The sequence below is a fragment of the Lissotriton helveticus genome, chromosome 6 (genome assembly GCF_964261635.1).
Source record: "Lissotriton helveticus chromosome 6, aLisHel1.1, whole genome shotgun sequence".
Lineage (NCBI taxonomy): Eukaryota > Metazoa > Chordata > Amphibia > Caudata > Salamandridae > Lissotriton > Lissotriton helveticus.
The window spans coordinates 1,391,135,495-1,391,157,849 of record NC_136067.1 but is presented as its reverse complement, the minus strand read 5'-3'; the positions used below and the strand labels follow the sequence as shown (position 1 = coordinate 1,391,157,849).

Below are 22,355 nucleotides of genomic sequence, written 5' to 3'. Positions count from 1 at the left end.
GCTGACCCAACAAAACCCTGATGAAATCGCCGGTAAAGTAACTCATGGCGATGAAACATGTTGGTTGTTTTTAATTAGAACGGGCATACAGCACAGAATAAAGTTGGAGTTGCTAGTATAGCTTAGTTCTTTTTATGGTGGAGGGACCAGACCTCATACACAGGAGGGAGGTTCCACCGCTACTGGGTCACTTACACAAACACATAGAGTTTTTCTTTTTTGCACAGCCTTTATCCCCTTTTATTTTCCAGGTTGGCAGTCGCTGATGATGAGAACGTGAGGATCCAGGCGAGTACCAGTCTGCCATATCCTCCCCCGGGTGTTGCTCCCGTGAGGCGCTGCCAACCTTCCTTCCCCTTTTTTTCACTAGAGAAGGGTAGAGGTAGGTGGTGTAAGACCAACACATGGATAGTATGCGCACACATACCTTGGTTTTAAATTATTAGCAATTGAGTGACTATTATGAGCACTAATAGACAGAAGGCTGTAACGTACCCTCTGTTTAATTAAACAGATTTATTGAATGATTAGGGGTTCTTACCCCCAGACTGTATAGGGACAGGCACATGATTTTTTGCTGTAGTGAGTGGGGTGCTGCCTGTATAAATCCCTGTCCTATCCCCCTTAGGCTCCTTGTTGTTCAGAGACAAGATACCTTCCCCCAAAACTTTCCCTCCTCCACATCCCAGACGCTACAGTGAGCTCATTGATCACTTGTTTGACAAGCATCCCCTTTTCGCGGTGTAGCAAGGAGAGATGAGAAGTGAGGAGGAGTGTAGTGAGGAGTAGCAATCCTGCCCATCTCAATCTTGTTTACAGGATTCTTTCCCTCATAAAGAAGAAGCCCACTGAATTAGTAAAAAAGGCAAATGTCTTGATTCTCAGGTAGATTATATTATATTCCTAGATCTTATGATGTTCCTTCCTCAGCACCTAGGCACATGGCATTTACCAAGGGATGTGTGAACACTTGATCTGAGTAATTCTGTGGTAAGCTTTGAGTGCACCTGTGAAACATCTTATTAAATAATATCCTGAGTGCTCATCGCTGCAATGCGTTACACCATGCAACATACACATAAATGCTATGTTCTTGGGTCGGCATAGACCATCTATTTTTAAACACACACTGCACTCATTTCAGTATTTTAGTGCAGTTACTCGATGCAGGACACACATACATGCATTGTGCCTTGGGCTACTCTGGCCTTCTACCTTCTGACAGTGTATTCAAGGTTTACTGATGATGGATCTTGAACTCACGGTCTACCAACTGCAGTCATAGACATCATATTCAGGGATTATTGGCACCTCAGTTAGGGAGAGATTTTTAAAAAGTCACGCAGCGCAGCCCCCAGCTAGGCTGCGCTACGTTGCGTGCCAAAGAGGGAGAAGGAGAGGGGCTCTCTCCCCCCTTTCCCTTGTGCCGGCGCTAATTTCAGCAGCTGTGCAGCATGCACACACCTTAGCGCTGCAGCGCTAGGGTGTGTGCATGATTGTAGCATAGCGTACCCTTCCTGTACAAAATAATATGCTAGGCATGATGCAAAGCTTTTTCCACTTTGCGTATGTGCGGCACACATGAAAAGTTAGAAAAGCACGGAGTAATGAAAGCATTTCGCCTCCTTTGAAGAGGTGTTAACTTTTGGTGCAAAACCATGTTTACAAATCTTTGTAAATATGGTTTTGCTTCAAAAGGCTTGGGTGGTTGCATTGGGACACCCATGTACCACCCATGTAACGCCCCCTCACCGCAAAGTAACGCAAAGCAGTGCTTTGTGCTGCTTTGCGCTACTTATAGGGTGCTCTACAGCACAAATCAAGTTTTGTGCTGGAAAGAAAATAGGAAAAAAAAAGTATTTGCGCTGGTTAGCACCACTTTTGTGGCAATAAACCAGTGCAAAAGGTTTGAAAATCTCCCCCTTAGTATTTGACAACAGCTATGTTCCCAGCCTCAAGTTTAGATATTACACTCTACAGAATTAAAGATTATGGTCTACCAGTTTGATACTAGGGATTGTTTTTTTAAAGTAGTCAGTCTTCATTGCTAACTGATCTCCCATCATCTTGAACAGCTGTCTGAGTTCACAGACGTGGAGAAAGTTGGCTGCAGAGTGATGGTGGAGATTGCTCGATGGCTTCCCAACGTGGTACTTAGGAACTTCCTGGTTCTTTTTGAGATGGAGGCCATCCCACATCCTTATGTTGCATTGTGCCTCCAACAAGTCATTCAAGGTCACGGTAAGTTGCCTGGCATTTGAGCAATCCTTACATCAGGGAAGACCATGCTAAGTGAAGGGGGAAATGGATTAAGTTCTGGTGGACACTATTGGTACAATGATCACACAATCCAAGATAGATGATATTCAAAGCACAATGGGGTAGTGATAGCAACAGACATGGGTCTCTGGATAGGAGAGTACAGCACTGTGAAATCTCAACCTCAGTAGTTCTGGCAGTTAAACTTAGAACCAGGGTTTAAAAGCAGATAAAGACTGTTGGGCCATCAGCCTTCTTACTGCCTGCTTCTCAGATATGTATAATACAATCTGGTTCTCAGCTTCAGCTTTTCCACTTAGTACTTTTCTTTGCCTGTCTCATCTGAACATTTTAAATTAAGTTACTGATCCATACAATTTCTGGCAGAATTTTTACTCCCCATATTTGGTACTCTCTCTGTGATATCATTGTTACTCGTTACTCGTTAGCCCCTCCCCCTCCCCCTTCTACTTCAGTTTTACTTTCTGACCTCTAATTTTGGGGAATTTGATCCTTCCAGGTTCAGGGCCTAGGGAATTCATGAGCAACCCTTCTAACAAGTATGGCCTCTTGTACTTGAAACACCAGTAACCAGATACTACAGTGAGATCACAGAATTAAAAAAACCTCCTTTTAGACTTTGACTCTCAGGGAATTGGCTGTCTGTTTTCCAGAATCTCCAACAAGGAAACACAGCCAGTCTCCAGAAAGGACCTAAAAAAGTACTCTTCTAAATCTTTGTGTGTCGCCTGTGTCAGATCGAAGGAAACCCAAAGGCTGCACCCTCTCTCAGTTGGGCTACCCATCTCACGTCAATGCACACCCCAAGGCTCTCTCTTTATATTGTCCCACACTGTAAACTTTGTTGCCTACCAGGGACTTTGTTGCCCTGCCGCCCAGCTGAATCTGACTCCCATCACGGGGACGCCAGCAACCTTCGCGGCCGTTGCCTCCTCGCACTGCCAGCACTACTATCGTCGCGCACCACAGGAGGACCTCATTTCCCACGGGGCAGCAGTGGCGCTGTCCCAGCGCGTCACTGCTTAGCGCCAGGCAGGCGCTCATAAGCAGAGGAGCCCACACACAGCGCGGGACGCTGTAAACTTTGTTGCCTACCGGAGACCTTGTTGCCCTGCCGCCCAGCTGAATTGGGCTGCAATCGAGGGGGACGCCAGCAGCTTTCGCGGCCGTTGCCGCCTCGCAGCGCCAGCACTACCATCGTCGCGCACCACAGGAGGACCTCATTTCCCAGGGGGCAGCAATGGCGCTGTCCCAGCGGGTCACTGCTTAGCGCCAGGCAGGCGCTCATAAGCAGAGGAGCGCACATGCAGTGCGGGACGCACGTGGGCGTGCCTGGGCAAAGCCCAGGCCAAGAGAGGGCCCGTCTGTGCCCGTCGTAGCCTGGCAGAGACTGGACTGGGCCACCCCTCTGACATTTGGGTTTTGCTAGCCGGGAAATTAGCATTTTGGTAAACTTTAAGCACTAGAGTGTTTGAATCTTATTTTTACTATTGTAATCCTTGCCGTGGGTTTGCTTATTCATTTTCCCTTTTCATTTTTATTTCTATTGTTTTCTGTAGTAAAGGGAAGGCATTATGAGCAAACGCAGGAGGCCAGCTGCCACTTTAGACGCATTTATCATCAGGGCAGAATCTCTATTAAATCATGAGATTCAAATTGCTGAAAGGAGATTGTCCCTCGAACCAGCACATACACAGAGGTGCTCACCTAGGCTCTCTGGCACACCACACATTTCCCGTTGATATCCCCAGATGTAGAGAAGGAGGCTGGACCGGCACCTAATAGTTCTAATCGGTCTGACTCTGTAGGGACTGATGATATAATTAGCTCACCAATGGGTACGAGATTAAGGAACCAAAATTTGGCAACGGTAAAAAAAACAGATAGCAAGGGTGCAAAAAAGAAAGCACCAGCCCCCAGGAAGGCTAGAACCAGGGTTGCTGTGGGTTCTGTACAAGGAGGGAAAATAAAATCTAGCATGGACACAACGAAAATTCTTGTAAATAGTGTATCAACCCAGACAGAGTCACATGGCAAACAGAATCACTTCCTTCCAGCAAATTATCTCGGGGATCTCGAATCTATTGTGAAGAGATCCCTGGATTCTGCCAAGGAAGGTTTGCTATCTGATCTAGTGGACCACATAAGCGAGATTTTAAAAACGCTGAATGAAAAGTTGGATCTATTGGAAAATGCTATGGGTCAATTGAGTTCCGGTAGCTATCCTTTTAGTACCCGCACCCTTAGGGAAGGATATCTATCAAACGCTTGTGCACAAGCAGTGAGCAGGACTATCCCGCTCGATCCAGAGATAATTATATGTCGCAATAAGAACAAGAAAGGACCTAGTTTACATGATAAGCCGACATTAGCCAACAGAGCAGTTTCAATGGGGACAGACGTAGGAGTCAGTAGTGTGCCATATCAGGAACTAAGAGGCAAAATATATCCCGTCCCTGTCTGTGACAGACCCGGGGACCATGCAGTTAAACCATTAGTATAAAGTCCGAAAAGCACAGATTTAACTCCTAATGAAGATGTCTTAAAGTTGCCACCTGCATCATGCCCCTATACGCTAATTTTAGCAGGTGTACCGGTGCTCAGGAGGGACCAGAAAGAGAACTGGCTGCACCTAAAAAATAAGGTGATTAGTTGGCTATCAAAGTTTAGGCATTTTAATCCAATGAGAGGAGCTGACATCTTGATGGTCCGTAGGGTAGGTTGGGTGGGAGACTCCAGGAAGAATATAAGAGGGGATTGTGTGGTAGTGAACTTTAGACGGCCACATATGATTAGGGCTATCCTAGCCACTAAAGAGGTGACTGATCTGGGGAATACCAGTATTAGTGTCTTACCGTTGGGTTATTTTTACAGACCAACGGAGAGTGGAAATATCAGTAATCTAGACCCAAAGATCTCGTTGAATATTTTCAGGTCTTATCAACCCTTGAGGATTTGGATTGACATTCAAAGTCTTTACATTTTGAGCTGGAAATACCAACAGTGCATTGGGAGGATGATTCTTTGGATCGGAGTTTTGTACTGGAGCCACGAATGGTGGCGGACTGTCAGCTATATGGGCAAAGAGACTCTAGGGGTGAAGTACCATCTCAGTCGATAGCAGAAGATTTCGGCGACCAACTAGCGGTAAGAAATGATGCTTCCCCACCCCATATGCTAGTCAGCAGTGACCCAACATTAAATACTGAGACTTTGGGGAATGATCTATTGCGCCCCAGGCACCATAGCAATATATTGAACCTGCATGTTGTATCATGGAACATTGCAGGCTTAAGGCAGAATATGTTGGATCCAACATGGAATGATTATATAGAGGCCAGTGATGTGATACTTCTGCAAGAGACCTGGCTCTTAGATACACCCCACAGAGTCGGTTTCAAAACATTTTGGGTGGGGGCGAGTCCCTCAGTAAAGGGAAGACCGTCGGGAGGACTAGTGATTTGGATCCGGGTTTATTTGGAAATCACTATCTCACCTCTGGATGTATCATCTCCAGACATACTGGGCCTTAAATTGATGGCAAAGAATGGCGGGGTCGTATATTTGTTTAACATCTACAATAGACCCTGCCTCGCACACTGCGAGTCATCAGTAATAAGTCAGTTGGACCTCACTCTTGATTTATTGAGGCACAAAGCAAATATTATAGTAGGAGGTGACTTCAATTCCAATTTTGAGCCTGTAGCGGGTTTTGGTAATCTGTTGGAGGTGGAAGACCAGGCTTACAACATTCCAGAGATGGAAAGTAATAAAGAGGTCAAGTGCACAGTAGCTGTGACACAATTACTAAGATTGACAATGGCCCATAGCCTTAGAGCCTGTAATGGCGTCTCCCGTCTGACAGACCCAATGCATGCACGTTCAGTAGAGGTAAATCGCGCAGTAACATAGATTATTTTCTAGTGTCATTGGGACGCTGGAGCCACTTGGTTGACCTTAAAATAGATCTCAGAGTAGAGAGCGATCATCGACCCTTGAGGCTGTCGGTTACACCAGAATTTCTTTTCCTATCCCAGTTTGGTTCTGCAGAAACTGGCAGCTTGGATGACGAAATTATACTGAAGAGAAACAACCGAGCTGTAAAATGGCCACACATTCTGGGGAACAAAAAAGCACTGGCCAGTATTTATTCAACCTTTACAGATACCATTGCACCTTTCCTAGAAAGTAAATTAGATCAAATAAAGATGACTGATCTGCATGGTATGCTAGTAAGTGCCTTAGGGCCAGTACTAAGCAAAACGCCAAAAGAAAGGAAGTCAGGCGAATCTGAGAGGATTGATCGTGGTAACCCATGGTATAACAGGGACTGCAGAATAGCCAAGCAAGAGTTAATTATGGCTTTTCAGAGGGAAGAAATAGACAAGATAAGGGAAAAAAGGTGCATGTACAAACAGATTCTAGAAGTTGCAAAGAGGTCATGGGATGAGGAGATCTGGGCAGACTTAATTTGTGCGACTAAAGCTAAGGACCAGGCCGGATTTTGGAATTTGATGGCCAAAGGTAATAGGGCAGGGAGAATACAAAGAGACCTATTTCTTGATGAAAATACATGAGTGGACCATTTTTCTGCACTCTATTCTGAATCCAATGGAGATTGCTTTGACCTATCAGAGGATATGACCAATAGAGCAAAGGCAGCCAATTTGAATTTCACGCTAAATGAAACGATTTTAATGTTGGAGTCAGTTAAATCGGGTAAAGCCCCAGGGCTAGATAAAATACCTGGGGATCTTCTAAAACATGACTTGAATATTTGGGGTTTTTATATTAACCAACTTTGTAATGCAATAGCAAATTTTGAACCAATTCCATGCATGTGGAAGGGAGCAGAAATAGTCACAATTTTTAAAAAGGGAAACAGACATGATCCGGCAAATTATCGCCCCATTAGTCTGAATGATATCCCACAGAAATGATTTGCCAGGCATTTACTTTCTCGTTTATCGACCTGGATAGAAGATGTGGATTTACTCTCAAAATTCCAAGCTGGGTTTAGAAAGAAGACTAGCACTATTGACCAAGTCTTCAGGTTTTTATGTTTGTACTGGAAATATATAACCCTAAGGCAAGGTAGCCTATATATTGCATTCGTAGACCTTTGGGGTTGCCTGAGAAACTTAGGGGTACCAATCGAACTGCTTGTGCAGATAATTAGGCTACACAAAGGGAATTACGCTAAAGTGCGATGGGGGCCAAGAGAAGAACTTACCAGCGAGATACCAGTGAAACGGGGTAAAACAAGGTTGTGTGTTGGCGCCCACCTTGTTTACACTGTATGTAAATGACAACCCAAACGTCCTGGAAAGCTGTAAAAATGATTCTCTCAAGCTGGGAGGGAAAGTGATACCTGTATTATTATTTGAATATGATACCATCTTAATCTCACAAACCCCCAGTGGCCTTCAAAACCTGCTGAACTCTTTCCATTCGTATTGCACTAATAAGGGACTTGAAATTTATCCCAGTAAAACTAAATATATGTCTATCAATTCACGTAAGTCTTTTAAAAAGAATCTAGAGCTAAATGGCCAAAGACTAGAATATGTACATAGTTTTAACTATTTAGGTATCACACTTGATTAAATAATGACCTGGAAACCGCAAGTTGAAAAAATATATTAATTTTGATTCAAAACTGTACTCCAATTTCCATGAAGCATGGAGGGAGTATATCTAAGGTTTTCTCCAGCCATTGAGGTTTTTAAATTTAAGGCTCAGTGAGCAGTTTTGTATGAGGCAGAACTTTGGGGCCCACATTGTAAACGTAACTTTGAAATTGGAGAAAACAGATTTATTCGTAAGTTGCTGTCTATACCCAATAGAACACCGATGCTTCCGGTAATACTTGACCTCAATCTAAAACGTACTGATAATCTTGCTGTACTACTCCCCCTTCTATTTTGGGTAAGAATTTGGTCAACGGTGGAGCTCGTACATTATAAAAGGGGTCTGCAAAAGATAATGAGCTTTGGTCTTTTAAAAGCCATTCCGTGGTTGCACCACGTTTCGACCTGGTTTAAAAAAATATGTCTAACACAGTATTGAGATGTACCCTCAGATTTGACCATGGTATGTAGTAAGGTTGTTAAGCTATCCTTCTGGAATTATATGAGTAGTACTTTTCAGCATGACTCCAGTTTAGGTTGCTTAACTACATCATTTGTCTTGCTCAAAGATATTCCCCAATTTGAACCACTGATGGACGAGATATGTCCACAAATTGCCAAATCATTGTACCTGAAATTTAGATACGGGGTTTTACAAACAAACGATAAGAAATCAAAATGGGTTAGTAATGATCAAGATTATGATAAATGCACTTTTTGTAAACATCTGATTCATGTCAAGGAGGATGATGCACATATTTTTTTCTTCTGCCCCCCATACGACATTCCTAGACAAAGATGGATTAAACCACTCTGCATTTCCTTGAAAGTAAGGCACTGCAGAGAGGCAGAACGTCTGTTGAAGTCTGATACTTCACAACTGGTGTTTTTTTGTGTATCTAGATTCCTCGCTGGTGTGATGGTCATTAGAGCTAAAAAAGGGTTTGAAACTCTGATATCTTTTTATTCTTTTGTACTATTAGACATAATTTGTTTTTTAAAAATTCTTTAAATTGTTAAAAAAAATTAACCCATTGATGAATCTTCTAAATATTAATCTTGTGGACCAATCAGATAGTACTTGTTGTTGCCTAATTAGTGATTTTTTGAGGTGCGTGATTCCAATTTTTTTTTCTATTACAGAGATTTTAACTGTTTGAACATATTTTAATATTTATAGTATTATGAATTAATTGTTTTTAATGTAAATATAGGACGCATCTGGGTAACTTTGTGACGTTTTCCTCCCAATCCACTGTGACAAAGAACGCTATCGCTATGATTTGGATGGAAATGTGTTATATTTTATGTACATTTATGGTCTAAAAAGGCCGAAATAAAGTTAATTGAAATGAAAATATTGTCCCACCCATGTCAGTGGATCCAAACGGGGAAGGACTGTTGCTCACCCGTGTACTTATGTTATTTCAATTGGTGTTATGGTCGTTGGTGCAAATTGGTAAATCCTCCTGAGTATGAGAATGAATTCAATGAATGGTTTGCGTTGCTTCTTGGGCGGGAGGGCATCTCCAATTGTACTCCTTTGGGCATGATAAGGCATTAATGTGTAAAAAGAACACATTTTTATATTACTGAAGAAAGTAATGTGACATAATGGATTAAAAAGCAACAATGAATAAAATTGATTTGGAAAATATTTTAAAAGAGTGAATACTTTATTGAAATATAAAGGAGTGCAATTGGAGACGTCCTCCCGCCCTGGGAGAAACGCAAACCATTCAGTTCAAAGTACAACCCAGTCCTAAGGTCTATCTGTTGTATGTTTCAGTTTGAAGGGCACTACAGGACTCCCATCTCTGCTGCTGTGGCACCTGTGTACACCCGGGCACCACAGGTTTTTGCTTCCACTATGTAACCAGTCTGAGCTGTGTTTTTTGTTGTCACCTCACAGTGTCCATAATGAAGTACTCTGAGAGTTTAATTCTTGAACGCTTTCTACCCATCATGAAGAAAGCAAGAACTTTCGCTCACTGTTGGTATTTCTGCCGTGGTAAGTATAAACTAGTATTAGGAAGCTTCTCTGATACTGAATGGAGTGAGCACCCACTACAAGAATACTTGCAATTTTTCAGAAAACACCAGGGATAATTTGATATAATTGTATGTATGATTTTAAACAACAGCCGCAGAGTTTGGCTGAGAATTTTTCCAAAATCTTCTGGGTGTTGAATTCATCTCTGAGAAATTATTTCGCTTTTCTTCATGAAATGAACAGATTCTGTACATTGTATGTAAAATTGATATGCTCTGTATTATTTTGAGCAACAGCTGAGGTATTAGAATGTGTCAAAAGTCATTAAAAACGGCCCCCCTTCCCTTGATTTTCAAGAACCACAAGCATGCATTCTGGGGAAGGGGAAAGTTGGTAAGGTTAAGGGTGTGTGTGTCTAATGTTACCGTTGCATCAGCGAGTGAGTGTTGGAATGAAGCAAATGACACAAATTGTAGAAAGTGCATGTCCTTGTGGCTTTCTGCACTTCAAGTAGTACAGACCTCATATCCCTACCTGCTATGTATTGTATTGTAGTGGTATTTATATAGGCCTCTATTAATGATTAATCAGCTATTCCCACTGTATAATTTATAAAAGGCTAAATGCACATCATCCCTCTGTTCTCCATAGTTCATGGAAGGCGGCATAAGAGGTTCATGCCATCTGAAACTGAAACCAAGACGGGGCATGCACTTGCTCGTAGTATTTTTAAGGGCAACAGGCCTTAGCTTTCCTAGTAGAGTAGGGTTCCCATCAGGTATAGAGAGAGCATAAGTGGGCAACTGACAGAACTGATTTGTATTTTCTCTGCAGCCTTTGAATCCTTAACTTGGGCATTTGCCCGGAGCACAGAATCAAAGCTTGTTCCGCAATATTTAAAGGGCTATGTTATCTGCAAGGTCTATCTTGACATACCATGCATGAACACCAAGGAAAAGTGCAAGGTAAGTTTTCAAGTCAGAACGGATTCAGGAGAGAGACAAAGCATGCTACTAATATCTACTGAAACACCAGTACCACATACATTATCATTATAAAAATGTGCAAAAGTACCAAATATAATATTTCTTTTATCACCATGGATCATTTGAGGAAGGGGCCATGTTTCACAAAAGATGAGCCTTGTGAGGATCATGATGCCCCTCTCTCTGCATGAACAGTGGTAATAAATAGCATGCAGCTGTCAATGAGTGAGCATCTATGGTGCTTCACTGAGAAACACTAAACAGGTCTTGGCTGCTACTACTGGAAGATGGCTCAGACTGATACCATGCGGTTGGTCTCTGACAGTCTTTAGTAACAAAGTGAACAAAATACTTTGGACTTGAATTCCATCCCAATTAATTACCAATGGTTTAGATTAAATCTAGCACTCCATTCATCACTTTTGTTTCTAAGTGGGACGTCCTAATTGCTTATCATGATGACTGCATCAACATGGGGATGCCATAGTCCATTGTGCCATAGGCCATATTCAGAGCGGCATTAATGAGTCCCAGTCAGCCTTACATTGGTCTGAATTTGCATATACTCACATTCAGGGCAAACATACTAGCTTCAAATGGAATGTTCCTATTGTAGAAGGACCGAGGATGATTTGCAAACAGGTTGATCATTAGCTGTAGTGGCAACTGAGCAAAAGGGTGATGGATTAGAATTCAACCCAAAGTACAAATGATTTAGGTTAATCCATTCTACCTATCACGTCTGAATTTACTCATAGGCATATGCCATGCTGTCTTTCATGTGTAGAATTTGTCACAATACTATTTAACCATTATCAGAAAGTAAGACTTTAACTGGCACATGCATCAAGGTAGGCTTTTGTGATTCCTAAATTGCGATTATTAAGGAATCACAATTAAGGAATCACAAAAGCCTATGCATGTAGGTATTGCTATAAAAATAGTGATCCTAAATATTCCTCAATTGTGACTCGCAAATTGCAAGTCGCAATTAAGGAATGGCTTCCAATTCATTCCTAGGAAGAATGGGAAATTGTGCATGCAATTTCAAGGGTGTAAGGGTGTCAAAAGGACACCCTGTTGCACCCCTGAAATTGATTTGTGCACACAAGTTGCGCACACACATGCCCCAAGGGCATGTGTGTGTGTAACGTATAATTTTGAAAAATGCACTTTAGTGCATTTTTCAAAGTTTTCGCTATTTACCATCTGGTATAATTTCTCGGTAAATTGCAGACCCAAATAGCGAAATTGATATTTTAAAAGGCATCTTGCATTGCGTTCAAGGCATCGCAATTTGCGATTCCTTAAGTGCAATCGCAATTTGCAATTTTTGCATTTGGGATGATACATCCCAAATGCAAAAATTCCGGTCGCATAAGGACAGATTCTGAGAATCTGCCCGTTTGTGACCGGTTATTCCTTTGATGCATGTGGGCCTAACTCCAGACATGGGAGTAAATCAAGTTATGTGGGCCTTCTGAGCATGGGGCAAGTTAGCTTCCTGTGTAAAGTGATTGTAACATGGGATAAATAAAACAAGAAACTGTGACTTCTCCAATTAGGAAAGAAATGTTACCTACTGACTATGGTAAGAACTTCCTGAATGCAGCAGGCATATGAGTACAACTTTACCCATGACATTACTCTTTTTATATCTATGCATAATAATGTGTCTCCACCACAAGTATTTTGCCATACAAAAACAATCAGTGTCCCCTTGCTTCACACATACAGAGGTCAGAGGCATGTACTCTCTTCTGTGTTACTTCCTGTAGATCCGTGAACAGGTGTTACTGACACTTGGCCCAATGGCGACTCTGCTTCCCCCAGACCAGCTGGCTTTGGAACTACCAAGAGTGTTCCGAGAGGTATTATACCTCCAGGCAAGCCTGCCTAAAGAGAACACCTTTGGCCTGATAAAGGTATGTCTGGGGCAAATGTACCCCTCAGAAATATCTACTGCATGTTTGTATGAATTATGTCCATAATGTATCGAAGAGAATCATAAGGGGGTGTCTAGTGAGAAAATGTTGTGTTTGGGGAATTCTCTGCTTGTCTTTCAGATCTCTGCTGGATTTTTCTGTAGCTTTTGACACATCTGACCTGTAGCACAGATCTGAGTAGTCATTATCTGGGTCTTCTCTTTTTTTCACCAGGGATATCATAGTTGGGCCTTGATTACAAGTGGCACAATAATTCTGATGGTACAGGTCTCATTGGAATCATGAGGTTTGGAGGAACATGGCAGCTCTATTATGTTCCATCAAAATCCCGGGGGAAAACAAGTACAGTAAATGAAATGTGACTCCCATTTGTTATTGCCCTCAAAATTCGAGTCCTTGTTATTTTCCCTTCCTAGACTCACAGCGAAATAGCAGATTATGATAGTGAGTTTCACAGTAGTGCAGATGGAAATTATTTACACTGGTGCATTATTTTTTAAAACCCTTTAATTTTCAATTTTCTTAGGAGAAACTACCTTTATGTGTGGTCGCTGCACCACTACATAGAAGAAAGTAATGCTTTTGGATATTCATTGTGTCAAAAAAGCTAAACTTTGAATCAAGACCATTTCATTTTTTCTTCCTTCGCTTTCTTAGCCTTCCTGCCTCACCAGGAGTTAAAACAAACTTGTTCACAACTTTTTAATGTATAACTTATTTTTCCTTTTTCTATAATCCCCATATTGAGACAGTAACAATATCCAACTGGATTTAGTGGTATAATTGTACTTGATACCACCCATAAGAATTCTAATCATGGACCCCTACTAGGGATCCAGATCACATCTTCCCTTCAACCTCCATCGTTGGACCAACATCTACCTTATTTTTCATGAGTTGGTTTATATACTTTGGAAAAGGTTTTCAAATTTTTTTAAAAACTGTCCTTGTATGTTTTCTTAATAACTGTAGTTCACATGTGCCTCGTAAATGTCCTATTGAAAAAATCTAGAAGCTTGGAAACTTACCATATACACTTTGTAACACCCAATGTCACCCTTCCCCCCAGAGCAGCCTTATCAACAACTTCTATCTTAAGATTCTCATCAACTCTCCCCTCTGAGAATTCTGATCACCTCTCCCTTTTGGGGTGAACAACCTTTACAAGGCAACTTTTACCACGCAGTGCCTTTACGATGCAACTTTTACAACGCAAACCATTACAACGCATTGCTCTGGGGGGCGCTCTAGGATAGGGAATAGGTTTAATGTACTATCCAACACCTTCCCTACTATCCACGGGGACTGGAGTTGGAATAGTAAATTAAACTATTCACTATCCAGCGCCCAAAAGCACTATGCGCTGTAATGGTATGCGTTGTAAAAAACGCGTTGTAAAAGCATGCGATGTAAAAGCATGCGTTGTAATGTCATACATCCCTTTTGGGTATTTGCATCAAATCTCTTGGGATCCTGAATGAACTTCACTTGCCACAGAAGATCATACTCTCCTACCTCTTGAGGATTCTCACCCTGTAAAGCTTCTGATCACTTCTTCCTTCGTGGTGATACTGATTACCTCTCCCCAGTCAACCACTGACCCCCTTGAGAGTGTGGATTGCCTGTCCACCATAAGAATCTAGATTACTTCAATCCCTTTGACTGCCTTGAACTCCTTTCCTGAAGATGGAGCTTGATCATTTCCTCAAATTTTTAAAGTGATGCTTATTCATCACGAGGAAGTGCCATGTCCCAAGTGGTGTCAGATGGCTTTGATTGTGTTGCTTAGTTGGTCAAGATCTGTTGTTTATGTGCAGTAATCATTTAATATAGTTGGAAATGAATGTGCTAAATGAAATTGAAAGCCATATGGATGAGTGATCTCTTCCTAAAGGCTTCCCCCTTATTAATTTCATGTTCTTTTCCATTCAGCCTCTCGAACATTTCCTCAGAGCTGGTGTCAGAAAAGCTTGCAAGGAGGCTTCTTTACCGGAAGGGTTTGCAGCACTGCATAATATGGTAGGGGATTTTTTGAGGATACTTCTATCATGAAATCACTGTATCTTCTCAACAATAAAGATGATCAGTTGGTGTGATGGACACAAATCCTGATTAGATAGTAGAGATGTGGACTCCACTCCTGCCCTTTCATTGACACCTCTCATGAGAGAGCACTAAAAAAGTCCCATATTACCTCCATCACGGAGTACTGAAAATGCTACCAATTGTCTTTAGGAGTAAATGAATTGGGAAACCCAGTGGACCGTTGGAGGCCTGGGTGATACAGCAATGGAAGGTTCAGGGTGCCTACAAGGGATTTTGTTGACAAAAAACGTATTTAAAATTACTCTGGAGGTGAGTCCTACAGGAACATACACCGTGTTTTTGTGCTCTCAACTTGCATTTAGTTGTGTTGTCTAATGACATTTCAGAGTATGTTCCCCTAGGACTCACCTCCAGAGTAATTTTAAATAATGCAAGTTTTTTGTCAACAAAATCCCTTGTAGGCACCCATTGTCTTTAAAGCACAACACTTTAAAGGTAATCCGCTGTTTCCAAAGGTGGTGATTTCCCTAGTTCGTGAGTGATATCATTACGCACTTTTTTCATAGCAAGGATCACAGAATTCCAGTCATTGGGTCTATAGCAGGAGATTCACTTGTCTACAGCCAAGGAATGACAAAGATATTCTGTCTCTCAATTCACTTGGTAAAAAAGGTCAACACCTAGCTTCTCTGCTGAAGAGTCGAAACTAACACCCACTAGATCTATAATAGTAATGCTTAAGTGAGTAAAACAGGGTGTGAACTAAGGCAAATGTAGTAATGGATAAAAGTCTTAAATTACTCAAGATTTTGAAACGAGCTCATCTGTTGTGGTCAAATTGTAAATGCTCTACAAATTAGCAGCACTGAGTACCCAATTTATAATCATAATATCCTGTTCAGTCTTTGTAATGATTGCTGTCACTGTGATGTTAGTAATGAAATGTTGACTTTCAATAAGGATCTATTCCTTTCTAACTGGAAAGAGGACAATGTTATCATAAAGAAGGGGATGTGAGTACTGTTACTTCTGGAAAAATTGTTCACAATTTGCGGTCTGCGATTCACTCTCATAAGAAGCGATGGGTTAAGGTTGTGCTAGTGGCCAGAATCTGAATACTCATCCACTTACTAGATTTGTATGGCCATTACCATACTGTTCACAATCAATATCTGATCCCAATCACAATAAGATGATGACCAGAGGGGAACTTAAAAAAGGCATTAACACATGAATATTAAAATTCTCAGTGTTCATATTGAGAGCTTTTGCCTAAAACCGGTTTGCCTACAAGTTTAAGGTTAGGCTTTTGATAGAAGTTGCAAACCCAAATGTGCAAATGAGACTGGGTCAACAGCTTGGTGTGCGGGAAGGAAAGATCTTGATAATGATGTCATATAGTCTGCCTAGATGCATTACTTGCTTAGGAAGTTGACATGAGGTCCAACAAGCGGTACAAAAGGGGGTGGTGATGGACGGAGCATCTGAATCAATCAAACACTCACACCCAGTCAAAAGATCTGGGTTTAATCCATCACCGTTCTTTAGCCCACTCCGCCACCCCAGTTCAGACATGGCTATATGCAAATCAGTCTGACCCTGTGCCTCATGGGAACAGTCCAGCCCGAACTGCCAAGCCATGTCTTCCCTGGACAGGAAACAAGCTTCCGAGGACCGGTTTCTGGCATTCCAGCCGTCTTCAGCCCGGCTTGCTTGAATCCAGTGTCAAAGTGAGCAAGGGACTCATGTCTGAGCATACCCTGCCACACTTATGGCGGCCAAAGTGGTACAAAAGGGGGTGGTGATGGACGGAGCATCTGAACCAATCAAACACTCACGCCCAGTCAAAAGATCTGGGTTTAATCCATCACCGTTCTTTAGCCCACTCTGCCACCACAGTTCAGACATGGCTATATGCAAATCAGTCTGACCCTGTGCCTCATGGGAACAGTCCAGTCCGAACTGCCAAGCCATGCCTTCCCTGGACTGCAAACAAGCTTCCGAGGACCGGTTTCTGGCATTACAGCCGTCTTCAGCCCAGCTTGCTTGAATCCAGTGGCAAAGTGAGCAAGGGACTCACGTCTGAGCATACCCTGCCACACTTATGGCGGCCAAAGCGGTACAAAAGGGGGTGGTGATGGACGGAGCATCTGAGCCAATCAAACACACACACCCAGTCAAAAGATCTGGGTTTAATCCATCACCGTTCTTTAGCCCACTCTGCCACCACAGTTCAGACATGGCTATATGCAAATCAGTCCGACCCTGTGCCTCATGGGAACAGTCCAGCCCGAACTGCCAAGCCATGCTTTCCCTGGACCGGAAACAAGCTTCCGAGGACCGGTTTCTGGCATTACAGCCGTCTTCAGCCCGGCTTGCTTGAATCCAGTGGCAAAGTGAACAAGGAACTCACGTCTGAGATTACCCTGCCACACTTAAGGCGGCCAAAGCGGTACAAAAGGGGGTGGTGATGGAAGGAGCATCTGAACCAATCAAACACTCACACCCAGTCAAAAGATCTGGGTTTAATCCATCACCGCTCTTTAGCCCACTCTGTCACCACAGTTCAGACATGGCCATATGCAAATCAGTCTGACCCTGTGCCTCATGGGAACAGTCCTGCCCGAACTGCCAAGCCATGCCTTCCCTGGACCGGAAACAAGCTTCCGAGGACCGGTTTCTGGCATTACAGCCGTCTTCAGCCCGGCTTGCTTGAATCCAGTGACAAAGTGAGCAAGGGACTCACGTCTGAGCATACCCTGCCACACTTATGGCGGCCAAAGCGGTACAAAAGGGGGTTGTGATGGACGGAGCATCTGAACCAATCAAACACTCACACCCAGTCAAAAGATCTGGGTTTAATCCATCACCGTTCTTTAGCCCACTCTGCCACCACAGTTCAGACATGGCTATATGCAAATCAGTCTGACCCTGTGCCTCATGGGAACAGTCCAGCCCGAACTGCCAAGCCATGCCTTCCCTGGACCGGAAACAAGCTTCCGAGGACCAGTTTCTGGCATTATAGCCGTCTTCAGCCCGGCTTGCTTGAATCCAGTGGCAAAGTGAGCAAGGGACTCACGTCTGAGCATACCCTACCACACTTATGGCGGCCAAAGCGGTACAAAAGGGGGTGGTGATGGACGGAGCATCTGAACCAATCAAACACTCACACCCAGTCAAAAGATCTGGGTTTAATCCATCACCGTTCTTTAGCCCACTCTGCCACCACAGTTCAGACATGGCTATATGCAAATCAGTCTGACCCTGTGCCTCATGGGAACATTCCAGCCCGAACTGCCAAGCCGTGCCTTCCCTGGACCGGAAACAAGCTTCCGAGGACCGGTTTCTGGCATTACAGCCGTCTTCAGCCCGGCTTGCTTGAATCCAGTGGCAAAGTGAGCAAGGGACTCACGTCTGAGCATACCCTGCCTCACTTATGGCGGCCAAAGCGGTACAAAAGGGGTGGTGATGGACGGAGCATCTGAACCAATCAAACACTCACACCCAGTCAAAAGATCTGGGTTTAATCCATCACCGTTCTTTAGCCCACTCTGCCACCACAGTTCAGACATGGCTATATGCAAATCAGTCTTACCCTGTGCCTCATGGTAACAGTCCAGCCCGAACTGCCAAGCCATGCCTTCCCTGGACCGGAAACAAGCTTCCGAGGACCGGTTTCCACGGTGGCCTCATTATGAGCTGGCTGCAAATTGGTTTGAGGATACCGGGCCCCAGAATCTATAATTCTTGACTGTTATCCCACTTCAAATTCTGGCTATCCTGAGTTTTCCCTAGAATGAGAATAAGAACTTGGACCCAGAGTTACCAAAATATTTGGGGTAATAAATACGCATTTTGGCTCCTGAAAGAGAGCTGGGATTGTGAGGAAGGTCTTAACTACACACAGCTCTGTTATCCACAGTATCAGAGATCCTCTTGTTCTGCACATTACAGTATGTGGGACCATAAATGATAATCGCCCCCTCACTAAATATTGTCTTCTTTTCTTTGGCAGATCTCTGTCCAGGAACCTCTGTCTCACAAAGGGCAAGCAGCTAAACAGACAGCAAATGAGCTACTTCTCCTGCTTGGTGAGTACTAGATTGGTAAATACTCAAACCCCATTTATTTTTTAGTCTAAAGATGTACCTGTAATTGAAAGAGTGAAGTTGTTCATTGGTTATTGTCTTGTACTATTCACTTTTGCTTACGACTGTGCCCTCCTCACATATCTCTATATTGCCTCCTTTGCCAATGCTGCTTCTGCTTGTGCATTGCTAGTTCAACCTATGCCCGTACCACTGCTATTGCCAGTTTCTATCCATGCCTTGCTGATAAATCACATGAATGCATATCCACTGTCCATGGATCCTCTGAACATAACCTTTGCTCTTGTCTCCAAGCTCATTCTGTTACTCATAACTTTCCTCAGAACCTTGTAAATGCTTTCTCTGTCGATGCATTTTCTATTCACACTGCTGTAGTTCGTTTCTGTTTCTGCTTCCTCTGCCATGCCTCATCAGTAAACACTAATCACCTCCTCACACCCTGTGGCCATACATCTTCCTTTTTTTCTCATCCCTTCTTTCCTCTTGCCTGCAAACTGCCCATGTTCCTACACAATCCCTCCAACAATGGCTGTTTATGGACACCTCCTTTGTTAATGGCTCCTCTGCTCATGCATGTGCCCATACATTCTCTGTTGTTGCCTTCACTGCCTTACTCTTTATTCATATAAAAAGTATGATTTCCATCAAAACTAGTTTTGAGGTTTGGGCATCCCTGACCTTTTTCGACACTTCCAAGCGACACAACTTCGTTGCCTCTTGGAATGGAATTGTCCAAACTCGGAAAAGAGGTGGGTTTTCCAGGACAGAGCAATGGCTCGAATTTCGCTCTGGAAGGTCCCCTTCCTGAACCGTTCAGAACTTCAGACAGACTGTCTTATCTCAAAAAGTTGCCAATCACTTGTTCGCTCCTTAAGGTGTGGGACGCGGTAGCGTCCGTAGAGGCCTCACTACTTTCCCCTCACCTGTTACGCCTCTGTTGGACAACCCAGCGCTTACCCCCGGGATGGAGCCTCATGCGTTTGGCCCATGGCAAGCCTCGGAATGCAGGTCTGCGGGTCACGTTTTTGATCTGGACGGCTTTATGCAGTTCAATACCCTGAAGGAGATGTACACTCTGGTAACGCCGCATCGGTTTCAATACTTCCAGATCCGTCATTGGCTAACGCAATGAGACATGTTGCCCCATGTGAGCCGTTGTCTCACAACATATGAGAAATGGCTCATCACGAAAAAGTCTGACAGACAGGTGATCTCAGATTTATATAAAATGTTAAGCCCACCCCTTTCTATCCCATGCTCTGCTGGCCAGAAGTGTTGGGAATCAGAGCTAGGAAGGACCCTCACAGACAAAGAGTGGCGCGATATTTATCATAGAGCCCACGACACCGCCAGGAATGTGGCAAGTAGGGAGTCTGCCGTTAAGATTGCATACTACTGGTACTTGACGCTGGATAGGCTATATCGAGGCTGGCTTCACAGGCTCTGGTTTATACTGGGTATGGAGCAGATCCAAGCGACCCTAACTCAAACCTCAGACTCTTTTACCACTATATGGCAACCCTTCCTTGCATTGCTAGCTGGGGAATTCAAAGAACTCACGTGCCCGAAATACCTCAGGGTATCACGACTCACAGATGAACCTGCCAGGAGGGACGACACCACAAGTTAGAACCCACAAAAGCAAAGTACCAGATCACCATCAAGAAGACAGAAGCGACACACCGGAGAGGTGGGGGTGGGTGGGAGTTGGGGGGTTGGAGTTGGGGGGAAGGTTGTTTGTTTATGGGGCATCTGGACACACTACTGACTGAGGGCTTTCCGCTACTTGCTTGCATGGACACACAGTATCACCCGGTAGCTCACGTAGCTTCCTCAGCGATGCAGGAGAGTGATACAGCACTGGCTCGCAGGGTTGCCCTCAGGGACAATGTTTGTCAGATTGTACTATGTTTGATGCACTGGAATTCAATAAAGCAAATTTAAACAAAAAAAAACTAGTTTTGATGCTAAACAGGAAAGTGATTTCCAAAATGCAGTGCAATACAAACAAGTAAATCTTTATTTGTAGTACTTTGTCAAATGTTATGATGGAGAATATATTCTCAAACACTTATGACAAGGGAAGGCTTTGGACTGCTTTGGTTTATCAGCCTGGATTTAGAGACCACAATCTAATCTATGTTGGCAGTCTGGTATATATCTGGGTAGCCTAAATTTACAATCTTTATTCTCTACTTCCTGCCTCGTCGATCCAGTATTTGGATTCCTATTTACATACACCTCAGTTTAAACCTAGATTTTTCTCTGCAAACGAGCATCTTGGTTACAGGCCTCAATATTCATGGTTTGCATCTTGGCAAAATATTTGTAAACATAAAGCAATAGGCTTAGGTTATGTTATGTTAATATGATTTAATACCCCAGGGCTTCATCGTCATTGAACTATTTTTTCCCGATTGAGCGTCCAAAGTTTTTGAAACATTTGGAACCATAGAATAGGCATAGACTACCAGGCAGGAAATTATCTAGATTTGAATACCAGAAAACTGACTAACAGGATGTTTTTCAGTTCCAACAGTTGCTAAAACATTTCTGTAGGTCTAGGTCCAATTGTCCTAGTGAGAGGTTGTCTCTAGAATGTACCTTAGGTTCTCGACTTTGAGAACTAAAAGATATCTTGCTATGTATGGATATGCCCTCGCTGGTATGATGTTCCTGAAAGGATGGCTTCTGGTTTACAAACTGAGTACCGATGCAGCCTCTTGGCATGAACAGCACTCGGTGCCCTTGTGTTTCCAACCCCTGTTGGTGAGCATTCTGGCCCTTCTCTTTTCTGTTTGAGTGTTTCTTATCATGCTACTGATCAATACCTCTAGGTTTATTTGGCCAGCAAGTATGCTCTTTATAATATTCTGACTGTGAATTCCACTGTGATCTCTTTAAGTGGACTAGGGTGCAATAGGGAGAAGACACTTCTCTGGATGCATGCCGCATCTTTATGACACTCATCTTGTTGCACTGCTATTCCAGGTCCCACGAGTCATTGTGTCTTATAGTAAACACAGAAGAAATTTATATAGTACTAGCCGCCCGTCCCGACGTTGTCCGGGTATGAAATAGAATGTGTGTAATGTGTGTATTTAGCAAGGGCAATTTATTTTAAAATCTCGCGCTAGACAACATTTTTTGTTTCGTTAGAATAGGGACGGAGAAGGCCCAGCAGCAGCCCTGGTTGATGTGAGCAGGTGCGTGTAATTGGTGTAGTGATCCGCCGCCTGAGCCTGGCTACAGCCCTGGTTGATGTTAGCAGGCGCGTGTAATGTCGTTGAATGAGAGAGTTATCAGCCGCGGGTAAATCCGTTTAATGAGAGAGTTGAGTGACAGCGAGTAGGAGAGGCTGCAGT

At 43.3% G+C, this 22,355-nt stretch overlaps 1 protein-coding gene across 1 annotated transcript in view; it reads left to right on the top strand.

Annotated features, from left to right (window-relative positions):
* The first annotated feature begins 10,805 nt into the window (after window positions 1-10,805).
* LOC144761756 (uncharacterized) overlaps window positions 10,806-22,355 on the top strand; it is a 238,703-nt gene continuing 227,153 nt past the window's right edge. Inside the window, exons 1-4 of the mRNA XM_078647008.1 lie at window positions 10,806-10,868; window positions 12,668-12,814; window positions 14,768-14,854; window positions 18,897-18,972. Of these exons, the coding sequence (XP_078503134.1) occupies window positions 10,845-10,868; window positions 12,668-12,814; window positions 14,768-14,854; window positions 18,897-18,972 (334 nt within the window). The 5' untranslated portion in view covers window positions 10,806-10,844. The remainder of the gene's footprint in view (window positions 10,869-12,667; window positions 12,815-14,767; window positions 14,855-18,896; window positions 18,973-22,355) is intronic.